This window comes from Lipotes vexillifer, unplaced genomic scaffold (assembly GCF_000442215.2).
Source record: "Lipotes vexillifer unplaced genomic scaffold, Lipotes_vexillifer_v1.1 scaffold466, whole genome shotgun sequence".
Classification (NCBI taxonomy): Eukaryota; Metazoa; Chordata; class Mammalia; order Artiodactyla; family Lipotidae; genus Lipotes; species Lipotes vexillifer.
The window spans coordinates 1,821,287-1,844,470 of NW_006796103.1; the positions used below are offsets into that span (position 1 = coordinate 1,821,287).

The window sequence follows — 23,184 nt, forward strand, 5'->3', positions numbered from 1 at the left end:
TCAAGGAATGCCTTATACATATTCTCAGATCAGTTTTTTTCTGTCCTTTTATTGGATACACTAAGCAGTTACATACAGAACTAGTCTCAATCTGTCAAGGGCTAAAATTTCCATCGTGGTCTCTGGTGAGGTCTACTGTCCTTTGCATGGCTCTGGATTCCTTGGTTTTTAACCAGCAGATCCAAAAGGTGCTGGGCAGACTCACAGCAGTGATAATAAATACATAAGTAAGCAGACTAATATGCAAGTAATTTTGTTTTCAATACAGGAAACACTCAATAATTCTAAAGCTGGTTGTCAGGCATTTCCTTCCTTTTTGTTATATCTCTCCATATGGCTGTTACCATCAATTCTGCAGTAAAATTTATGAGACCGCTGCAGGTGGCACTGAAGGACACAAAAGGAGAGGCTTCTCTGAACACCACTGACCACCAGTGCTTCAGCTCCTCGCAGACCATGTTGTGGCCTCTGCATTTCCCCGAGAAACAGGAGGGTCTCTTCAGATAGGTGGGTCAAGAGTTTTAGTATACAACAGAATTATCCAGGATGTGTGTTAAAATGCGTATTTTTGTGACCCACCTCCAGAGACTCAGCAGGCCTAGTCTATGCCCCAGGACTGCATTTTTGCAGACTCCAAGGTGGTTTGGTGCAGGTCTCCACTACACCAGAAAACATAGTCCTAGTGCCTAGGGCTGCTTTCCTTAACGGTCATCTAGTAAAGCAGCCTTGAGACTGCGCACTCATGGCCCCGCAGTATAATTACTGAGGCTACTATCGTTGGACTTGGTTAACCCCTGGTGAAATGCATTTGTCTTGTGTACAGTGAAGTGAACACCGACAAAGGCTGTGTAACAACGCCCAGTCAGGACGCACAACAGCCTCCTCTCTGTGCCCCTCCCAGTCAGTCCCCACCCCGGAGGCCACAAAATAGTCGTGTCCACCACCGTCGCCCTAGCTGCGTGAAGGATGCACCGCGTCGCCGCCACACCACCGAGTCGCACAGCCTGCCAGACCACAGAGCAACGCCTGGTCGGGTGGTCGTGACTTGAAACGCACACGGCCAATCGGCGTCCGGCTTGTTTAAGGGTGTCAAACGACGGGCGCTGATTGGCCGGTACAAACCAGGCCACTTCCTCTTAGCCTCACGCTTTCGGGACGTTGCATCACCTCTAGTCTCTTGACCAAGGCGTAGACGCGGCTCTTTCCGAGGTACTTAGGCTCGGAGGCCCCTCAGGTACGCCTGGTACTGCTCGCGGAGGCCCCTCAGGTACTCCCCATCCTGCCCGCGGGGCCCCTCAGGTCAACCTGTCCTGCCCACGGGCCCCTCAGGTACGCCCCTTACTGCCCACTGGGATCCACAGTCCCTCTGGTACACAAGATTTTTTTTTTTTTTTAATGTTTGTTTTGGGCTATGGGTTAGTTACGTGCATATCCGTTTCCAAGGAAAACATTGGGAGGAGGTCTAAGTGGGGCGAAAGAACTCAGAACCAGGTACCAATCCTGGCTTAGCTCTCGGGCCGAGGATTACAACCCTTGGAAGTTCCTCAGCTTCAGCCTGGTATCCTGGTAACACTTGAACTGTTGGGTGGTTCTGAGAATTTGGTGTGATCGAGCTTACTGGAGTTCAGAAGGTGGACGAAATTACTTGGAAGTCTAGGTATTCATAAGAACAAATCAAGTCTTAGGCTCCCACGAATGGGCATTTATTGCTGGGTGCCTGGGATTAGAGGGAAGTCCCCGTCCTCGGCTCTTACACAGTCTAATAATACAGTATTCCAAGTGCACAGAGGAGGAAGACAGTTCCTAAGTGGGATTTCGAAGTGGGAGAAGGAGAAGGCTTCTCAGGAACTGCAGTGGGTTTGGAGCCTTGAAGATAAGTAGGAACTTGGGGATATGGTGCAGGGGACTGTCGTATAATGTATAGCAGGATTTTAAAGTGTGTGTGATTCAGGAGATGGGGAGTTGTTGTAGTCACTGCAGTTTCTTGTGAGGAACAAGTGGAAGATGATGCTTGGCTTCCAGCCTTATTGAATTTGTGGTTTCCTTCTTGAGTGAAGTGGTGTTTGAAATGAATCCAGAAGAGAAGATAAGTTTTTTATTAGGTTTGACAGTATTACTTCTAGCATTCATTCAGGTGTTGCAGAGAGGTCAGGAAGTGTGAAACTAGAGGCAAAGCAATTGTTTTAGGGATTTCTAAGTAATACGATGAACTTTTACAAAGTAAATATCTGTAAAATGGTGGACAGTATATCTTCTTCATAAGTGATTAGAGAGTGAATTATAGGGAAGAGAAGGCAGCTAAATGCAGATTGCACTCTTAAATGCTTTTGGAAAGATGATATAGTGACTGGGCAAAGGCAATAGAGTAGAATTTGTGGACAAAGGAGTAATGATAATAATTTCCATAGATGACATGTGATTGCTCAGATAGCCATTATTTCACTTAACGTTAAATTAGCATTGTATTTACAAACTTTATTTTACAGGTGGCAGAATTGAGGTTTAAAGGTTGAGTAACTTTTCCTATAAGTCACATACTAAGTTGTGGCACCAAAACTGTCAAATTCCAAAGCCAACCCTCTTAACCATTATCCTTGCCAAGAGGAGCCCCCGGAGTGGGATATTGGAAAGGCAGGTGGGGGAAATATCACTGATGGAAACTAAGGATGCTGACAAAGGGATTTGTTCAAACTTTCTGAGCACTACCATGTGTAAGCACATGGTAAGATAGTAAGAGGTTAGATAGTAAAATGCTTTTGCCAGCAATAAGTTTACAGTTGAGTTGGAGAGACATGGGCATGCAATACAAATAAACCATAATGTGTAGGAGAGGAGCAGATTCCGGGGACGGGGATATTAGTTTTGTAAAAAGGGGGATTGGTAAATCCCCATAGAGCAGAGTACATTTAAGCTAAGCAGTGCCAGAGTATTTGGAGAAAGGGCCTGAACGCAAAGCAGTATGTCAGCAAAGCAGTTTTGTTTCTCAGCAGTGTCAAGAATATGATGTAGTGGGAGCTTGAGTTTTGTAAGAGTAAAGGCTAGGAGTAGTAATTGTGGGTAAGATCATGCTGCCCCACTGAAAAGTCTGTACAGAAACCATTGGGAGTGAGGAACCATTGCATTTTTCTTTTTTTAATACAGAAGTGATACTTTCAGAACTTTTCTGTTAGGAAGGTGGTGTGTGGGATGTAGAGTATTTATTTTTCCCTTTATTTTTAAACTTTTTATGATAAAGTTAATACATACTCAAAAATAATCAAGACAGAGTAAAGTGAAGTAAATAAAAATCTGTTCTTTCACGCCTTCCTCATCTAATCCTATTCTCTGGTGGTAGCCATTGTTAAGTTTGGTGGGTAACCTTCTAAATTAAATACAGAATTACTTAAACATAGACTTAGTGTATTTTTAATCTCTTGAAAATATTATAATACACATAGTATAAATTGCTATAACTGTGACTTGCTGTTTTCTTTCTCAGTATGTGTAAGGAATATATATATTTGATATATTATGGTTTATTATGCCTGCGTGGTATTGATGTACCATAATTTATTTTAGTCTGTTATCTATTCATGGATATTTAAGTTGTTTTCAGATATTTGTCTATAGAAACGCTTCAGTTGATATCTTTGTACATATTTTATACATTTGTGTAAGTAAATCTCTGGGTTATATGTTAATAGGATATAAGTAGTTTGTGAAAAGGCTGGAGATAGACCCACCTCTTGGGTTAAATTTGACTTAATGTAACAAGTTATGAAGACCTGAGAATGAGGAAGAGGGAATAGAGAAATAGACTTAGAAGTCAGACCCACATGACTTGGTGATCACCTGGATGTGGGGATCATCTGGTAGTATTAAGGGTAACTCAAAAATATCAGGTAATGGGGAGGAATAGTGGAACTACTAGTACAGTGGAATTAAAAATGGGAGCAAGTGTGGCAAGGAAGATCATGAGGTTTATTTTAAACAAAAATGTTTTTGGTATGCTTTTCCAAGATCTGTGGAGGTAAGTACAAGTAAAGGTGAAGGAGGGTACCTAGAAATTGCTGAACAGGAAGTTGAGGCTAAAGAGGTCTGAAGGAGTCATGGAATAAGGAAGATAGTGGAGGCCTTGGGTTATAGTTAAAGGGAAGAAGAGGAGGTTGCTTCCCTGAGCCTGACCTGGTAGGGTTAATCTCCCTCTTCTTTCTGCTCCCCCTTTCCCCCAAGAGCCCTGTGGTTACTGGATGCTGTTGTGCAGGTACAGCTCTCCAGTGGATGTGAGGGGCCAAAGCAATCCTGTGATTTATGCATGGGGGCCGTTTCTCCTCAGCAGCCGCCATAGCCCGGTCACTGATACATGGCTCTTCCTGGAATAGTCTATACCATTACATGGGTCTTTGTGTTTGGCCTAATAATGCAGTGGTTCTTAATCTTTGGGGGGAGTAGAGGCTCTCTAGAAAATTTTATAAAAGTTAAAAGCCATCTTCACAGAAAGCTTAAATCTCATTTTCTCAAAAAAAAAAAAAAAAAAAAGTTCAGATAGATATTCCAGAATAATGGTCAGAACAGTTTAAGAGAATGACTTAAATTTTGATGTGCATGCTCATCCCCTAGGATCTTGTTAAAAAGCAGGTTCAGATTCCGCAGTCCAAGGTGGGGCTGGTGAGTCTGCTCTAATCAACTTCCATAGATGCTGGCAATCATAGGACCAGCCTTGACAAGCATTAGGGGGTGACAGAAATAAATATGTTGATATCTAAAGATCTGTTAGTCTTCACATGTAACCCCTTAAGTTTCAATTGGCCTCTAGTAAGTTTGTCACTGAACCAGTAGGACTCCTACTAAATCAGTAAATGCACGGACTAACACCTCTGTCCATCCTTCAAAGGCTGGAAATTATAACAAGAACTCAAGATCCAAAATGCATTTCAACTTCTGTTTAATAACATATAATGGAACACCCTAATCAGAAATGGATAGTTGAGTTAAATGGCCCACCTGTTCTTTCCTTATTTTTTTCCTGTATAAAACTCAAAGGTACTCTCACATCTCAAAAATAAACGACAGGGGGACAAAAGGAAAGACACCGCTTGTAACAAACTTAAAAAAATGTTTTTTCTGACGTTAAAAATGTTTATTAAACAGATCACTCATTTCCATGTGTGACTCAGACCTCAGTGGCAAAAATCTCATTTTTTATAGATTTTTCTCTTATGTGCGAAATCAATATCCTTTTAACTTTTTATCCCTTGTCTTGGCTGCTAGGAAGCTCACAGTCATATTTTGAATGTGTTGCTAATTGATAAAAGCATAGGAGCTGCATGATTTAAATTTTCCCAGATCCTGAATTTCCATATAATTTTTAGATTCCCTAATTTTATTTTTAATCAATGTGTGTATTTGCCATTTTATGGTTAACCTTTTGGTTAGTCTCTTCACATTCTCTGTCAAATAAAATAGAATAGAAATGAGTTAACATAGTAAGACTATATTTGTCTTTGAAATTCCATAATTTCTAGCATTGCTTTATATATATAAATTTATTTGTTTTTTATATAAAAAAATTTTTTTTGATGGCATGGGTCAATTACTGTACTTAGGCTGTGATGTTTTCAGAATTGGTTGAGGTATATAAGTCCCTTTGCTCCTAGAGTCAGTTATCCCAGAGTGTTACAGTTCTTGTGTTCTTAAGGTTTTCCACCTACTCTGTTGTTTTCTCATTATTAGCAATTCTGTCCCCTTCTAATCTGATGTTGGCTTGGAAATCTGGTCACCAACCTTATTAGAATTATAAAGTGAGAATAAATAGGCTTTGAGGAGGAATGGGCTGGAGGATGCTCACTAGATAGTTAAGCCCCAACTGATCAGGTGTTTCTGAAAGAGGTTATTAACAAACTTCTGAAAAAAAGATACTTTAAGACTTCTCTCACCAGGCACTAAATCAGAGAGATATATAGTTTGTCTTTTACAAAAATCATGAGTAAGCAACAAAAGTGATAAAATGTAAAATTAGAATAAGCTAGGAATTATTTGAATGTGATTCTCATCTTTTTAGCTTTAAAATTTTTTTAGGTTTTGCCTGTTTCCCTCAGAAAGATTAGGTTGATTCAACAGAAGTGCTTTCTGTCCTGTGAATGTAGGTAAGTATTTTTACCTACTTTGAGATTTATTTTTTCAGATTATTAATGAATTTTTAGTATTATTAGACAGAATTGCCAAGATTTTCTTTTCTTTTTTTTTAAGTGTGTTGTCTGCAATTACTAAATGTTATACTGTAGTTGCAGAATAAGTGAAGAGTGTGAATTGGACACAAATTCTGAAATAAATTTAAAGGTACCGTATATTTCTACTTCATACCATATACAGAAATAACTCAAGATGGATCAGTGGCCTAAATATAAGAGCGAAAACTTCACAACCTTGTTATCTGTAGTGGTTTCTTAGATATGACACCAAAAGTTGAAGTAGCGAAACCAGTAAATAAACAGGACTTCACCAAAATTGAAAGTGTTTGTGCTTCAAAGAATATATCATGACGAAAATAAGAAACAAGCCACGGAATGGGAAAAAATTTTTGCAAATCCTGTAACTAATAAGGGGATTTTATCTAGAATATAAAGAACTCTTACAACTCAGCAGTAAAAAGACAACCCAGTTAAACAATGGGCAAAGGGTGAATAGACATTTCTCCAAAGAAGGTATGAAATGGCCAATAAGCTCAACATCACTAATCATTAGGGAAATGGAAATCAAGACTACAATGAGATACCATGTTATACCCACTAGGATTTCCTATAATCCAAAGATGGAAGATAAGGAGTGAGGATGTAGAAAAACTGGAATCTCATTCTCTGCGGGGAGAATGTAAAATGACACAGCAGCTTTGGAAAACATTTTGGCAGTTTCTCAAAAAGTTAAACACAGTACCATATTACCCAGCAGTTGTACTCTTAGGTATTTACTTAAGAGAGCTGAAAACACATGTCCACATAAAAACTTATACGTGAATATTCATAGCAGCTCTGTCTAAAAGTGGAAACAGTGCTAATGTCCATGAACTGATGAATGGATAAACAAAAAGTGGCATATCCGTATGATGAAATATTATTCAGCCATAAAAAGCAATGAAGTATGAGTGCATATCACAACATGGATGAACCTCGAAAACATAATTCTAAGTAAAAGAAGCCAGACGCAATAGGCTGTATATACATAATTTCATTTATGTGAAATATCCGGAATAGGAAAATCTAGAGAGGCAGAAGGCAGATTAATGGTCTCCAGGAGGCTGGGGAAGAGGAGAATAGAGAGTGACTGCTAATGTGTACAAGTTCTTGGAGGGCAGAAGTGGGAGTAGTGAAGAAAATGTTCTGGAAGTAGTGAGTGGTGGTGGTTGCCCAACCTTGTGAATATACTTTAAAAAAAAAAAAAGGCAAAAATGAATTGTACACTTTATTTTTTTTTAAATATTTATTTCTTTATTTGGCTGCACCAGGTCTTAGTTGCAGCATGCGGGACCTTCGTTGCAGCACGTGGGATCTTTTTTCAGTTGTGGCATGCGGGATCTAGTTCCCTGACCAGGGATCGAACCCAGGCCCCCTGCATTGGGAGTGTGGTCTTAGCCACTGGACCACCAGGGAAGTCCCATATTATATACTTTAAAAGGGTGAACTTTATGGTATGTGAACTTTACCTTAAAAAAAGGGGAATTTTTTTTAAGTACCAGGTAGTATCATGGCTACTGATAGGTACATCTATTTTAATGTATGGTACTCTGTTATTCCTAGACTTCTCTTTTGAGAATAATAAATTTGATTTCTCTTGCAGTAACAAAATGGTTCAACAAGTTCCAGAAAACATCAGTTTTCCTGCTCAAGAAGAGAAAATCTTGCAGTTTTGGTCCGACTTTAATTGTTTTCAGGAATGCTTAAAGCAATCAAAACATAGGCCAAAGTATGTAAATTTCTTTGGTAGAGTCTTTAAGAATAAGAGGTCTTCTGAATAGAGTTTATGTATCACTCTCTTCCTTTCCACTTTTCTCATTATCACTACCCTCATTTAAGCATTTAGACTAGTAGTGTAATAGCCTCCTATTGGGGTACTTCCTGCCTCTAGTCTTCATTCACCTAAAGACCAGTCCTTTCTTTAATTACTGTTTTCATCATGTGTCTCCTGTGCTCAAAAACTTTATCATAGGTGTTTGTTGCCCTATTTTATAGATAACTCAGGATCAGGGTGAATAATTTCCCTTATATCATGGAACTAATTAATGAAGGATGGATGGTCCAATACAGGTCTCTCCAACTCTGTCATAATTAGCTTTTTTAAAGGCAGGGCCTACAGTAGATATCTAATCAGTTATGTCTGAGTTTCCTAGCCTCGCAGCTTTTCTTCTCCCCAAAGGCTCTACAGTTACAGTAGCTATCTATAGAAAAATGCTGTCCTAAATTTTTGCTATCTGTTTTAAAGTAACTTAACGTATTTTTATTGCCTCTTAGATTTACCTTCTATGATGGGCCTCCTTTTGCAACTGGACTGCCTCACTATGGACATATACTTGCAGGGACAATTAAAGATATAGTTACAAGATATGCTCACCAGAATGGGCTTCACGTTGACAGAAGATTTGGATGGGATTGTCATGGTTTACCTGTGGTATGTTTGAGTCACCAGCCTTATAATGTTTTGATTTTTTAATAAGCATTAGATTTCATTATATAATATGTTAAAGTATGAATTTTTGCTATAATCAGACTTTCTTCATTTTTATAATACTATTTATAGTTCATTTTCTCTGTAGATTTTCTGAGAACTAATTTTTTTTAATCTGTTTTCTTTTCTAGTTTTGTCGAATTGCATTTGCTTCATAGGGCAAGGATGTTAACAATCTTATTGCAAATTTTCAGGAATATGAAATTGATAAGACACTGGGAATCAGAGGACCAGAGGATGTAGCCAGATTGGGGATTGCAGAATATAACAGTCAGTGCCGAGCAATTGTGATGCGATATTCTACTGAGTGGAAGGTATTTTTGGTTATTTTAAGTAGAATGAAAAAAAACTCTAGCTTTTAAATGGGGGTTGAAATGTTTTATGGTTCCTTGTGCTTTTTATGATATGTGCCCAAAAGTGTAACAAAAGAGGGGTTTATAATCCTCTTTAAAGGAGTGTTTAGCTTCCATCTTCAACTCCATTACTTAAACTGTTAGCTTAAACTGAACCCTCTCTTTTCTGATTTCTATGTGCTTGATTGTTCTTCCATGTTTAATCTCCTACCTACCCACAGTATATGACAGGAGTCATGCTGTCCTAGCAAATGGATTAACTTGAATGTTGGCAATAAAAAAATTCAGATGTTAAAAACAATACACATTTGTACCCATTGTTTTATATTGACTCCCATCTTGCCCACTGCTTCTTTTAGTAATAGAGCTCCCACAACTGGTACATTTTAGTAACCGTCTGGTGCCGGCAGAGCTCTTGTCCTCTCTTATTCTGATGTGCTTAGGAACAAAGGTCCTCAACTCCCCCTTTCCTCCGTGGCTCTCAGATTAATATATATATATACAACTTAAAAACATGTCTGGCTTTTATTTTTTTCCATCTTTACTATCTTACCACTTTCTCAAATTTGCTATTCTTCAGAATTCCCTATTCTGCCAGTGGTATCAGTCTTCCACACTTCAAACTTTAATAATCATCATGACCGATTCAAATGTCAAATCCTATCAAGCCTTTCTTAGTATCTCTTATCTAGACATTTATTTTCATTCCTACAAACTAGTCTCTCACCCACCATTGTCTTTATTTCTATAAGAATCTACCAATTGGTCTCTTGCTCATGTTCCTTCCACTTAGCCTGCCAAGTTATTTCTCTCAAGACTGTTCATTGTACTCTTCCTGCTCAAAACTTATCTTCATTGTTGAATGAAATCTGATTTCATCAACCTAAAAATCAAAGCTCCTCAATTTTCTCCTAACCTAACTTTCTTTAATCTACGTTTCTTGCCTGGTCACCAGTAGGGGAAAATCCTGATGATTATAACATGCATATGGGCTTTTTTTTTTTCGCCCCCCCAAAATGGTATGAAGAGCCTCTATACCCATCACCCACTTCCCAAAAGCTAACACCTTTAATAACTATCGTATAATTATCAAAAGCAGGATTAACATTGATACAATATTATACACCTTATTCAGATTTAACCAGTTGTCCCACTGATTTTTATTTTTGATGCAAGATCCAATCTAGGAGCATAGATTGCATTTAGTTGTCATACCTACTCAGTCTCCTTCAATCTGGAACATTCCCTCAGTGTTTGTCTTTCATGGCCTTGTCACTTTTAAAGAATACAGACAAGTTATTTTGTAAGAAGTCCCTCAATGTCTGATGTTTCCTTATGATTCAGTTTAGGTTATACATTTTGGGCAACAATTCCTCAGAAGTAACATCATCCCCTTCTCAGTCTATCATATCAGAAGGCCTATGATGCTGATAAGTCTCATTGGTGTTGTTCACTTTGTTCACTAAGGTGATTCTGTCAGGTTTCTCCATTGTAAAGTTGCAGTTTTTCCTTTGTAATTAGTAAGTACTCTGTTTCTTATCATACTATGACTCAGTAATTTTAGCAACCATTGATGATTCATGCCAGCAACAGTTAGACTTGTGTTTGCCAAATGGTAGTTTGGGTAGACTTTTATAAAAGAATGTTAATACTTGTAAATAACATTCCCTGCATGTAGGATGAATGCCAAGAAAACTTGTTCTTAACCTTGCAAAATGTGTTGTTTACAGTATACATTTACTTGAACCATTGATTGTTCTGTTTTTCTAAAATCATCATATGTAGTGATAATAGAAGTAAAACAAATAGCTATACAATAACAAATACCATTGTCTAAAAACTCTAATATTCATATTTTTTAAGTCTACTATTACCAGACTTGGCCGATGGATTGACTTTGACAATGACTACAAAACTCTCTATCCACAATTCATGGAATCTGTCTGGTAAGTTTATTTTAAGTTGAAATATAATGACTATTATGTTATATTAATTAGTAGAGATGCTCTAGCGTGAATCCACTTGTTTTCAGATCCACAGTTATCTGAAATCTTAGGGGATGGATTTGTTTTGTTTCTGTTTTTAAAGACTTAATTTTGCTGTGAACCTAAAAATGCTCTAAAAATATAAAAGAGGAAGATAATACAGATTTCCCATGGACGCTGTGCCTCCACACCTACATAGCCTCCTCCATTATCAACATCCCCCACCAGAGTGGTACATTTGTTACAATTCATGAACCTACCTTGACAGATCATAATCATGCAAAGTCCAGAGTTTACATAAGGGTTCACTCTTGTTATGCATTCTATGGATTTGGACAAATGTGTGATGACATATACCCATAATTCTAGAATTATGCATTGCCGTAAAATTCCACTGTACTCCACCTATTCGTCCCTTCCACCCCTAGGTTTATTTTTGAATTCACTAAATTTTGGATTCTAGAAAGGTATTAGGTAATCCATATGTTCTGTAGTACTTAATGGCCCTAGCAGATTGAGCAGCAACCTGTAATCAATTTCATTAGTATTTCTATATCAGAACATATAACTCTTCACACTAAGTAAAATAAATGAAGAATATAAATGGCCTGATGTGAGTTCAAGGTTTTTTTAGTACGAAATTTTAGGAAAATTAGGTTTCAGAAATGGGTTTGTTTGTTTGAAGGAATTAAGTCTAAGAGATGTGTACTTGACTTTTTTACTAAGAGAAGTTGTATATGCAGTCACTGTTTCATGAGTTTCAAAATGAATTTTGCTTCCTTTTACTATTATAAGACAACTGTTGCAATGCCAGTCTTTTTTTTTTTAATCTATTTTCTTTATTTTTGGCTGCATTGGGTCTTTGTTGCTGCATATGGGCTTTGTCTAGTTGCAGTCAGTGGGGGCTACTCTTCATTGTGGTGTGCAGGCTTCTCATTACTGTGGCGTCTCTTGTTGCAGAGCACAGGCTCTAGGCACGCGGGCTCAGTAGTTGTGGCACACGGGCTTAGTTGCTCCACGGCATGTGGGATCTTCCTGGACCAGGGCTCGAACCCATGTCCCCTCCATTGGCAGGCAGATTCTTAACCACTGCACTACCAGGGAAGCCCAATGCCAGTCTTGATAGGTGATTTAACCTGAGCCTCCTACAATAGTCTGAGAATCATTATGTATCATTAATGGGCAAATAGTTATTATGGTTGCAAAATGACCTATGTATAGAACACAGGCCTTGAGGGAGTCCTACTTTTGTTAATTTATGCATGATTACAGGTGAGTTGCAAAGCTCTTTTGTAGGATACATATTTTTGTGCTGTACTGTAGGTGCTTATGCCTCTTACTGTCGTCCTATCTACCTGATTACATTTCTGTTAGTCAAGATCTGTTGCACATGCTTGGCACATGCCTTTGCCTTTGAGGAGGTAGACACCATGGGACAGTTCTCAGACCCTCTGACTCTGATGTGCCCCTGTGGGTGCATCTCCAGACCCACGTACCCAAGGGTGAGAGCTGATTAAACTCTCTGACATGGGGCTTCCCTGGTGGCGCAATGGTTGAGAGTCCGCCTGCCGATGCAGGAGACACGGGTTCGTGCCCTGTTCCGGGAAGATCCCATATGCCGCGGAGCGGCTGGGCCCGGGAGCCACGGCCGCTGAGCCTGCGCGTCCGCAGCCTGTGCTCCGCAACGGGAGAGGCCACAACAGTAAGAGGCCCGCATACCGCAAAAAAAAAAAAAAAAAACTCTCTGACATGGCAGAAACTTTGGACAGGGAGGCTTCCCATTTCACTGAGTAGTTGGAGTTCTCATGATTAGGGCATTCTAAAAATCAGGGTTTCTCTTAAACTTCTGAAAAAGAAGGTACTCTTTATGCTCTAGATCAGGACAGTTTAGCACTTAAATGTAGTTAGTATGACCAAGAAACTGAATTTCTAATTTTAATAAATTTAAATGAGCACATGTAGCTAGTGCTACCATGTTGGACAATATAGCTCTACATCAGACTTCTTAATTTACATAAAACATACTTGAATTGGGGGAAAACCATTTTCAAAGCCTCTTGCTATTAGAATGTTAGTTATTCCTGAGGAACATGTTGGCATATAAATAAGGCATATAGACCTAGGGTGAATATTTAAAAAATAGTAGGAGATACATTTAAAATGATAACATTAATTTAATGGTGATAATTTAGATTGAGTTGGTGCTTTTGAGTATATAAAGTACTTCCACTTGAATTTTCCCAGATGATCCAGAAAGTCCTGTGGATTGGGTTAGGACCCTCTTTGAGGTAAAGGCAACTGGTTGTGACTTGCTTGAGGTCACACAACTAATTATATGGCTCTTAGGCTTGAATCTTGGTCTTATGATGCAAATCTGACACTTTTCCTCTGGTCTCCTGTGAATGTTCTTGCATCAGAGTATATAATTTAAGATTGAGTTTAAACTTGGGAAATTTGTTACAAGATGTCACCTTTTAGGCTTTATCCAAAGCCAAAGGAATACCATGAAAATACATGCACAGTTTTACATAAAAATGTATTTTAACAAATGGGAGAGAATTTAATTCATTTATTGTGCCAAGTACATAGGAATCGAACTGTAAAAATGAGTTAAAGACAAGTAAGGATTCTACCAAATGAATTCTGGCACCCGATTGGGAAAGGTGAGTAGTCACCACAGGAGAACCTGGGATGACTGTTTTCCAGTATCTTGCTACATTTAGCTTAGAGCAACATGTTTAAGTGTTTAATAAAAGTTTTTGACTGACTGTAGGAGAGATATCTGATCCTAATCCCAGTGGTTTATACTTTTTAAATTGCCTCTGTAAAACTGTCCATTACAGTGAAATTTGAGCATTATACCAGAAAACTATTAAGAAAAACAAGAGGTCTGGGCTTCTCTGGTGGTGCAGTGGTTGAGAATCCACCTGCCAATGCAGGGGACATGGGTTCGATCCCTGGTCCGGGAAGATCCCACATGCCGCAGAGCAACTAAGCCCCTGTGTCACAACTACTGAGCCTGTGCGCCTAGAGCCTGTGCTCCGCAACAAGAGAAGCCACAGTAATGAGAAGCCTGCACACCGCAACGAAGAGTAGTCCCCGCTTGCTGCAACTAGAGAAAGTCTGCACGTAGCAACGAAGACCCAACACAGCAATAAATAAATAAATAAATAAGTAAATTAAAATTTTTTTTTAAAAAGTCTGAAATCCCAACCATAGTTAACATATTGGTGAAAATCTACTTTTTTAGCATCTCTAAAAATGTAAATATGTATACTGATACATAGTTTTACATAATTGGTACCTCATTGTACAGTATGGTGTCAATTGCTTTTCTCAGTCAACATCAAGTCATGAACACCTTTCCATGTCAACAGTTATTTGCACTTTTAATGTCTACATAATATCTCATTATACTGATCTGTTGTAATTTACCAGCTATTCACCAGTTGAGAGACATTGTGTTTCCACTTCTTTGGCTGTGAGAAACTCTACAGACAGAAACTGGCATAAATGTTTGCATTTGGGAAAATAGAATTATGGTTATGTAATTGTAAAATTCTGTCTCTTTACTTGCCAGGTGGGTCTTCAAACAGCTCTATGATAAAGGCCTTGTTTATAGAGGAGTGAAAGTCATGCCCTTTTCCACTGCATGCAATACTCCACTTTCCAACTTTGAATCTCACCAGAATTACAGGGTATGTGAGATGTCATTGGCGTTAAGTTATGTACTCAGAAGTTAAATGGCTGTGGTGATCATGGTAACTTAGTCCCAGTGTGGAATGTTAGCCTGGGGAGTGACGTGAATTATGTGTCTTAATGTGATAGGTTTTACTTGTTTTAACCATATTTTTATGCCTCTCTTTGTTTAATAAGTCCAGCTCTGCTCTATATTCCTCCAGTCACTGTTTCATAAGGGTTATTGCTTAGGGTGTTTTTGTGCCTCATCTGAGGCTTTGTAATATCATTTATTTGTTAAAAGTATTTGGAGTAAAATCTGATTTGCGATTGGTGGTGTGTTATGATCTTTGATGAACGGAATAACTTGCTGTCATTGGTATAAGAGTTTAGACGTGTCTGTTGTTTACAAAGTGTACTGCTTTACCTTGTCCAGGGAGATAGTAAAGACTGTAAGTCTTCAGGAATAAGAACTATCTGTTCTCATGTGTGTATATTCAAGGGGTGTTGTATTTCTGAGTTTATCTAACCCTCTGTTTTTAAAGGATGTTGATTTGTTTGGAATTCTATCTCATGGCTAAGGTTTGGAAAAGAGAAATGTGCTGTAAATAAACAAACTGTGGTATATTTACCTACATATCATTATTATTAACACTTGCGTTTCAAAAGCACTTTTCGTCTTGCAAAATGCTTTCAACATCCATTGGATCGTTGCATATCCTTGTGAGGTAGGCATGATGATGCCTGCCTGTTGTCCGCTAAATACCCTTCTATGGTGGTGCTCATGTTATTATGTTTTTTTTAATAAAATATTTTAAGCACATAAAAATGTAGAGAATAATATATACTAACTGTTGAGTACCAAAGACTTAAGTTTTGTCAAATCTTAATATATTGCTGTATTTGCTTACTTTTTAAAAACACTTTAACATGGAGAATTTCAAGCATATACAAAAGTAGACAGAATAATTAATTAACAGAATAATTAACTCCCATGTCCTATCGTGTATCCCCTACAATCTCTATGGTCAATCCTGCCCCATCTACACACTCCACTTACTTCTCCCAGACCCTTTTTCAAAAGCAAATTTTAGACATATCATTTTATCAATAAGTAATTCATTATATATCTTTACTAGATAAGAAATATTTCTTTAACATTACCAGAGTACCATTATCACACTTTAAGAAGTCATCATCAATCATTTTTAATGTTCTTAATATTAAATATTCTGTAGTTAACTCCTGGATATCATCAGTGTTCACATTTCTATTTGTCCCATAAACAGCATCCTTTTTTTCCCTCAGGCTATTTCTAGTTGGTTTTTTTTGTTTGTTTGTTCTTGTTTTGTTTTAATCAAGACATAAGGAAGGTTCATACACGGTAATAGTTGTCTTTTAGGTCTGTTTTAATGTGTAGGTCTCCATTTCTCTTTCTATCTTTTTCTTTTTCTTTTTTTTTCCCCCTTGCAAATTGTTGTTTGGGAAACAGATGTTATCTTGTAGTTTCCCACAATCTGAGTTTTGATGATTACATCTCCATAATCGCTAACATTTTCTCTGTCCTCCACATTTTATAGAAATAAGTACTTCTTTTTTTTTTTTTTTGCGGTATGCGGGCCTCTCACTGTTGTGGCCTCTCCCGTTGAGGAGTACAGGCTCCGGACGCGCAGGCTCAGCGGCCATGGCTCACGGGCCCAGCCACTCCGTGGCATGTGGGATCTTTCCGAACCGGGGCACGAACCCGTGTCCCCTGCATCAGCAGGCGGACTCTCAACCACTGCGCCACCAGGGAAGCCCAGTACTTCATTTTTATGTTTGATTTGTTTATGGTTTTTTGGTGGGGTGGGTTAAATTTAACTGTAATTCAATGCACTAATCTTAAGTATGCCATTTAATGGCTTTCACGAGGAGAATTCCCTGTTGGTCCAGTGGCGAGTCCTCCGTGCTTTCTCTGCTGAGGGCGCAGGTTCAATCCCTGGTTGGGGAAGGAACTAAGATCCCGCAAGCCTCGCAGCGTGGCCAAAAAATTAAAAAACAAAACATGGGTTTCACTAAATGCATCTGTTGTTGTTGATTTCAAATACATCAAATGTCACAGATAGCAGTTGATTAGTTTTGTCTGGTTCTGTACTTTGAAGAAATGGAAAGATCCACTATGTATTCTTCTGTTTCTGGCTTTTCTTACTCAGCATTATGTTTGTGATAGTCATCCATGTTATGTGTAGTTTTGGATCTTTTGTTCTAATTTCTGTGTAGGTGAATATACCACAGTTTGTTTACTTATAGCACATTTCTCTTTTCCATTTCCTTCTTCACATCCTGATAGGTAACCACTATGCTGAATTTGGTGTTTCTTTTTCATGCATATTTTTATATTTTTATTATCTATATAAGTATCCATAAGCAGTATTTAGTGTTGTTCACAAGTTTTTAAATCTCATTCATTGTATTTATTCTGCACCTTGCCTTTTATACTAAACATTGTTTTAAAGTTTCTTCATATTGATACATGTAGCTTTAAGTTTATTTTTAACTGCTGTATAGTGTTTCATATAACAAATAGATTACAATTTATTTATTCATTCTTTTGATAGATATTTGAGGTGTTCAGAGGGCACAGCCTTTTTTTTCTTTTTAAATGGTAACAATTGGTGTTGCTCCAAATGTTTTGTAATATAAATCCTTGTGTACTATGCTGGAATTTTCTTTGGTAACTAAATTTTTACATGTTAGGGTCCCATTATAGCTTGTTAGGTCCTAGGGTTTTCAAAGTGTATACTCTTCTATAAGTAAATAAATACATTCTCTTATTGGGAAAGAGCAAGCTGTACGGAACTAAATTGAGTTACAGAAGAAAGTCCTTCCAACTTTTCCAAAAGGTAAACCAACTTGTGGTATATACAAATATTTATTTTTTATATTGTCTAAATTTTTAGTTTTTAGAAGTCTGGTTGATGTGATTATTTATGAGGCTTATGCTCATTGTGGAAAATTTAGAAGCCATAGAAGATATAAAGAAGAGGGAAAAAAATTATAATCTCAGTACCCAAAGGAAATCACTATTAATGTTTTATTTAGATTTCCCTTCAGTGGCTTTTTAATTTTTTTATGTTTATTACTATACATACTAAAATTAATAATTTTTATATCTTAGTACCTATTTCCTGGCTTAATAAGACAACATTTTTGCTCCTCCATTTACTTTCTCTATTCCATATACTTGCACAAAATGAATGTGAAGCCAACACCCAGATAAAGTTAAAGAAGAACCTTGTCAAGCAACCTGTCAAAAGCTCTCCCTTCTCATGGTCCCTTCAGTTTAGCATGTATCCCCCCACTCCTCTATAGCAACCACTGTCCTCACTTCCAACCTCATTGTTTGCTGATTCTGTACTAACTATAAATGGAATTGTACACTTTGTTCTTTTTTTGCATCTGGCTTCTCTTGCTCAAGATTATGTTTGTGAAAGTCATCCATGTTGTGTGTACTTGTAGATCATCATTTTAATTACTGTCTAGTATTTAACTTATCCATTCTAATGTCGATGGACATTTGGGTAATATCCAATTTTTGGCTCTTATCAGTAGTACTACTGTGAGCATTCTGGAACTTGTCTTTTGGGGAGCATATATACACATTCCCAGGAGTGGGATTATTGAGTCATAACATATACTTAATTTAGCCCTAGTACAAGAGTTGGCAAACTTTGTAAAGGCCAGATAGTAAATATTTTAGACTTTGTTGGCCAGATCTGTCAGTCCTGTCAAAACCATTCTTAGGTCTTGGGCTCTATAAAAACAGGTAACGGCCAGATTTGACCCATGGACCATGGTTCATTTTCTCCCACTCTAACTCCAAAGGGATTATACTTGCACTAGACAGTTCTGATTACACTGCATCCTTGTCAACACTTAGTATTTTCTGTCTTTTTTCACTTTGGCCATACTATGAGTGTGTACTAAGGATTGTGTTTGTTTTTAATTTTGGGCATAATTTCAGACTTCCTGAAAAGTTGAAAAGAATTCTCATATACCCTTCAATTCAAATAAAAAATAACACTGTTTTCCAAAATCATTATTTTATTGACCTAATTCTTTATGGACTTATTATAAAATAGATCATTGTAATAGTGAAACCTCATTTATGTATCCCACTTGCTACACTATAAATGTTTTATTTGTGACTACGAAGGTAATTATTAAAGCATTTTCTTTATGTAAAAAATGTATTTGGAATTTCTCTCTTTGTATTTTCTTTTTACAAATATGGCAGATTTTTTTTAAAGCTCAGTTTATTCTGAAAATAAAAGTTTATTTTATTCTTTAGGATCAGTTCGTCTTTCTTCGATGTCTACTATTATGGAATCTATAAAAGAATACTTTATCTCATTTTATTTCAGGATGTTCAAGATCCTTCAATATTTGTAACTTTCCCTTTGGAGGAAGATGAAAATATATCTTTGGTTGCCTGGACAACTACTCCCTGGACTCTACCTAGTAACCTTGCCCTGTGTGTTAATCCAGATATGCAGTATGTGAAGATTAAAGGTAAGTGTGAGCCTGGTTACTTATGATCAATATGAATAAAATAATTTTAATGAATTTTGGGAAAGAATGAAAGCTTACATTTCTTCCCTTTTTTTTTTTTACTTTTTTTATGAGGTATAATTGACATACATTATGTTAATTTTCGGTTTACAACAAAATAAACATTTGTGTACATCATGAAATGACACCATAGTAAGTCTAGTTAACATTCATCACCATACATATTTACAGAATTTTTTTCTTGTGGTGAGACCTTTTAAGATCTACTCTCAGTAACTTTCAAACATGTAATACAGCATTATTATTATTATTAATTTTTTTGTGATATGCGGGCCGCTCACTGTTGTGGCCTCTTCCGTTGCAGAGCACAGGCTCTGGACGCGCAGGCTCAGCAGCCATGGCTCACGGGCCCAGCTGCTCGGTGGCATGTGGGATCTTCCTGGACCGGGGCACGAACACGTGTCCCCTGCATCAGCAGGCGGACTCTCAACCACTGCGCCACCAGGGAAGCCCTGTAATACAGTATTATTAACTATAGTTGCCATGCTATAAATTATATCCCCACTCCTTATTTTATAATTGGAAGTTTGCACCTTTTAACTCCCTTTACCCATTCCACCCCCCACACACACATACACACCCCTGCTTCTAACAACTACCAGTCTGTTCTCTGTACCCATGAGGTTTATTTTTGTTGCTTTGATTTCATTCTTATTCCACATATAAGTGAGATAATATATTATGTGTCTTTCTTTGACTTATTTCACTTAGCCTAATGCCCTCAAGGTCCATCCATGATAGGTTTTTGTTTGTTTGTTTGTTTTTGCGGTACGTGGGCCTCTCACTGTTGTGGCCTCTCCCGTTGCGGAGCACAGGCTCCGGACGCGCAGGCTTAGCGGCCATGGCTCACAGGCCCAGCCGCTCCACGGCATGTGGGATCTTCCCGGACCAGGGTACGAACCCATGTCCCCTGCATCGGCAGGCGGACTCTCAAGCACTGCGCCCCCAGGGAAGCCCCATCCATGATGTTTTAAGCAGCAAAATTTCATTCTTTCTTACAGCCAAATAGCATTCCATTGTACATATACGTACCATATTTTCTTTTTTGTCTTTTTTTTACATACCATATTTTCTTCATCAATCCATCCATTGATGGACACAGGTTGTTTCCATAATTTGACTATCGTAATTAATGCTGTGATGAACATGGAGTGCAGATATCTTTTCAAGTTATTGTATTCATTTTCTTTGCATAAATACCCAGAAGTAAAATTACTAGATCATATATAGTTGTATTTTTAATTTTTTGAGGAACCTCCCATACTGTTTTCCATGGTGGCTACACCAACTTACATTCCCATCATCAGTGCAGAGATTCTCTCTTCTCCATATCCTTGCCTGCACTTGCTGTCTCTTGTCTTTTTGAAAACAGCCACTCTAAGAGGTGTGAGGTGATACCTTATTGGGGTTTTGATTTGCATTTTCCTTATATAACTGGTACTGAGCATCTTTTCGTGTACCTGATGGATATCTGATTGTCTTCTTTGGAAAAATGTCTATTCAGATCTTCCACCCATTTTTTAAATTGGTTTGGTAGGGTTTTTTTTGTTTGCTTGTTTGTTTGTTTTGCTATCAAGTTGTATCAGTTCTTTATATATTTTGGATATTAGCCCCATATCAGCTATATGATTTGCAGATATTTTCTCCTATTCAGATGGTTGCCTTTTCATTTCGTTGATTACTTTTGCTGTGCAGAAGCTTTAGTGTAATGTAGTCCCACATTTTTTTTGCTTGTTTTTACTTTTGCTTCTGTTTCCTTTGCTTTTGTTGTCAGAGCAAAAAAAAAAAAAAAAAAAACATTGCCAAGACCAATGTCAAGAAGTTTATCCCCTATGTTTTCATCTAGGAATCTTATGGTTTCAGGTCTTATGTTGAAGTCTTTTATCCATTTGCCTTAATTTCTGTGTATGGCATAAGAGAGTGGTCCAGTTCTCCCAACACCATTTATTGAAGAGATTCTCCTTTCCCCATTGTATATTCTTGGCTCCTTTGTTGTAAATTAATTGTCTTATGTGTGAGTTTATTTCTGGGCTCTCTGTTCTGTTCCATTGATCTATGTGTCTGTTTTTATGCCAGTACCATACTGTTTTGCTTACTAGAACTTTGTAATATAGTTTGAAATCAAGGAGTGTTGTGCCTCCAGCTTTGTTCTTCTTTCTCAAGATTGCATGGACTGTTCAGGGTCTTTTGTGGGTCCACAGAAATTTTAAGATTGTTTATTCTATTTCTGTGAAAAATGCCATTGAAATTTTGATAGGAATTGCACTGAATCTATAGATTTCCTTCAGTAGTATGGATATTTTAACAATATTAATTCTTTGAATCCATGATCATGGAACACTTTTCCAATTATTTGTGTCTTCCATTTCTTTCATCAATGTTTTAAACTTTTCAGTGTCTAGGTCCTTCATTTCCTCTGCTAAGCTTATTCCTACATATTTTATTCTTTCTGATGCAATTGTAAATGCGATTGTTTTCTTAATTTCTCTTTCTGATCGTTCATTATTGGTGTATAGAAATGCAACAGCTTTCAGTATATTGATTTTGTATGCTGCAACTTTACTGCATTTATTTATTTTATTTTTTTTAATACATTTATTTTAATTTACTTTTGGCTGTGTTGGGTCTTCGTTGCTGTGCGTGGGCTTTCTCTTGTTGTGGCAAGCAGGGGCTACTCTTCGTTGTGGTACATGGGCTTTTCATTGCAGTGGCTTCTTTTGTTGCAAAGCATGGGTTCTAGGTGCATGGCCTTCAGTAGTTGTGGCACACAAGCACAGTAGTTGTGGCTCGTGGCCTCTAGAGCGCAGCCTCAGTGGTTGTGGCACACGGGCTTAGTTGCTCTGCGGCATGTGAGATCTTCCCGGACCAAGGATCAAACCTGTGTCCCCTGCATTGGCAGGAAGATTATTAACCACTGTGCCACCAGGGAAGTCCCTCCATTTATTTTTTAGTTCTGAGTTTTTGGTGGAGTCTTGAGTTTTCTATATGTACTATCATATTATCTGCAAATAGTGAGTTTTACTTCTTCCTTTCCAATTTAGATACCTTTTATTTCTTTTTCCTGCCCAGTTGTTCTGGCTAGGACTTCTAATACTATGTTGAATAAAAGTGGCAAGAGTGGGCATCCTTATCTTGTTCTTGATATTAGAGGAAAAGCTTTCAGTTTTTCACCAGAGTATGATATTAGCTGTGGGCTTGTCATATATGGCCTTTATTATGTTGAAGTACATTCCCTCTAAAAGAGGCATTTTTAGTAGAAGTTGTTCAAGTAATTTTATCTAGCTACAAAGAGAGATTATCAGGATAAAGTTGGGGTTTGTTTGTTTGTTTGTTTGTTTTTGGCCACACCACACAGCTTATGGGATCTTATTTCCCCAACCAGGGATCGAACCTGGGCCCCTGGCAGTGGAAGCATGGAGTCCTAACCACTGGACCACCAGGGAGTTCCCAAGGATGTTGTTATTATCGAGTAACGAAAAAAATCTCTTAACTCCCTGGGTTTGTGTGAAGGCAGGGCCTGGATATGTATTGTTTAGGGCTATGCCCTTATAACACATTACCTAGAACAAAATAAGTATTCAATAAATATCAACTAAATGAATGAATGCTTAAAAAGTCTTATCATGATAGATAGGAGAAAATAAATAGACAATAGATGGGTCACACTAGACATAGAACACAGTTAATTCATTAAGGAAAACTGAGTTGGATACAATATTAGAGAACATCTAAAATTTTCTCAGAAAGTTGCTTAAGTCATGCTTAAGTATTATTTTTAAAATATTCTTTACTTTGATTTTTAAATAGACATCAGTATTAGTAATCAGGACATAGTTTATACTTATAACTTAATAAACTTA

The 23,184-nt window shown here is 37.6% G+C and overlaps 1 protein-coding gene across 1 annotated transcript in view; it reads left to right on the top strand.

Moving 5' to 3' along the window:
- The first annotated feature begins 1,221 nt into the window (after positions 1 to 1,221).
- IARS1 (isoleucyl-tRNA synthetase 1) overlaps positions 1,222 to 23,184 on the top strand; it is an 82,057-nt gene continuing 60,094 nt past the window's right edge. Inside the window, exons 1-7 of the mRNA XM_007468179.1 lie at positions 1,222 to 1,234; positions 7,813 to 7,938; positions 8,484 to 8,640; positions 8,892 to 9,011; positions 10,914 to 10,996; positions 14,616 to 14,733; positions 19,117 to 19,264. Coding sequence (XP_007468241.1) covers positions 7,820 to 7,938; positions 8,484 to 8,640; positions 8,892 to 9,011; positions 10,914 to 10,996; positions 14,616 to 14,733; positions 19,117 to 19,264 — 745 coding nt within the window. The 5' untranslated portion in view covers positions 1,222 to 1,234; positions 7,813 to 7,819. The remainder of the gene's footprint in view (positions 1,235 to 7,812; positions 7,939 to 8,483; positions 8,641 to 8,891; positions 9,012 to 10,913; positions 10,997 to 14,615; positions 14,734 to 19,116; positions 19,265 to 23,184) is intronic.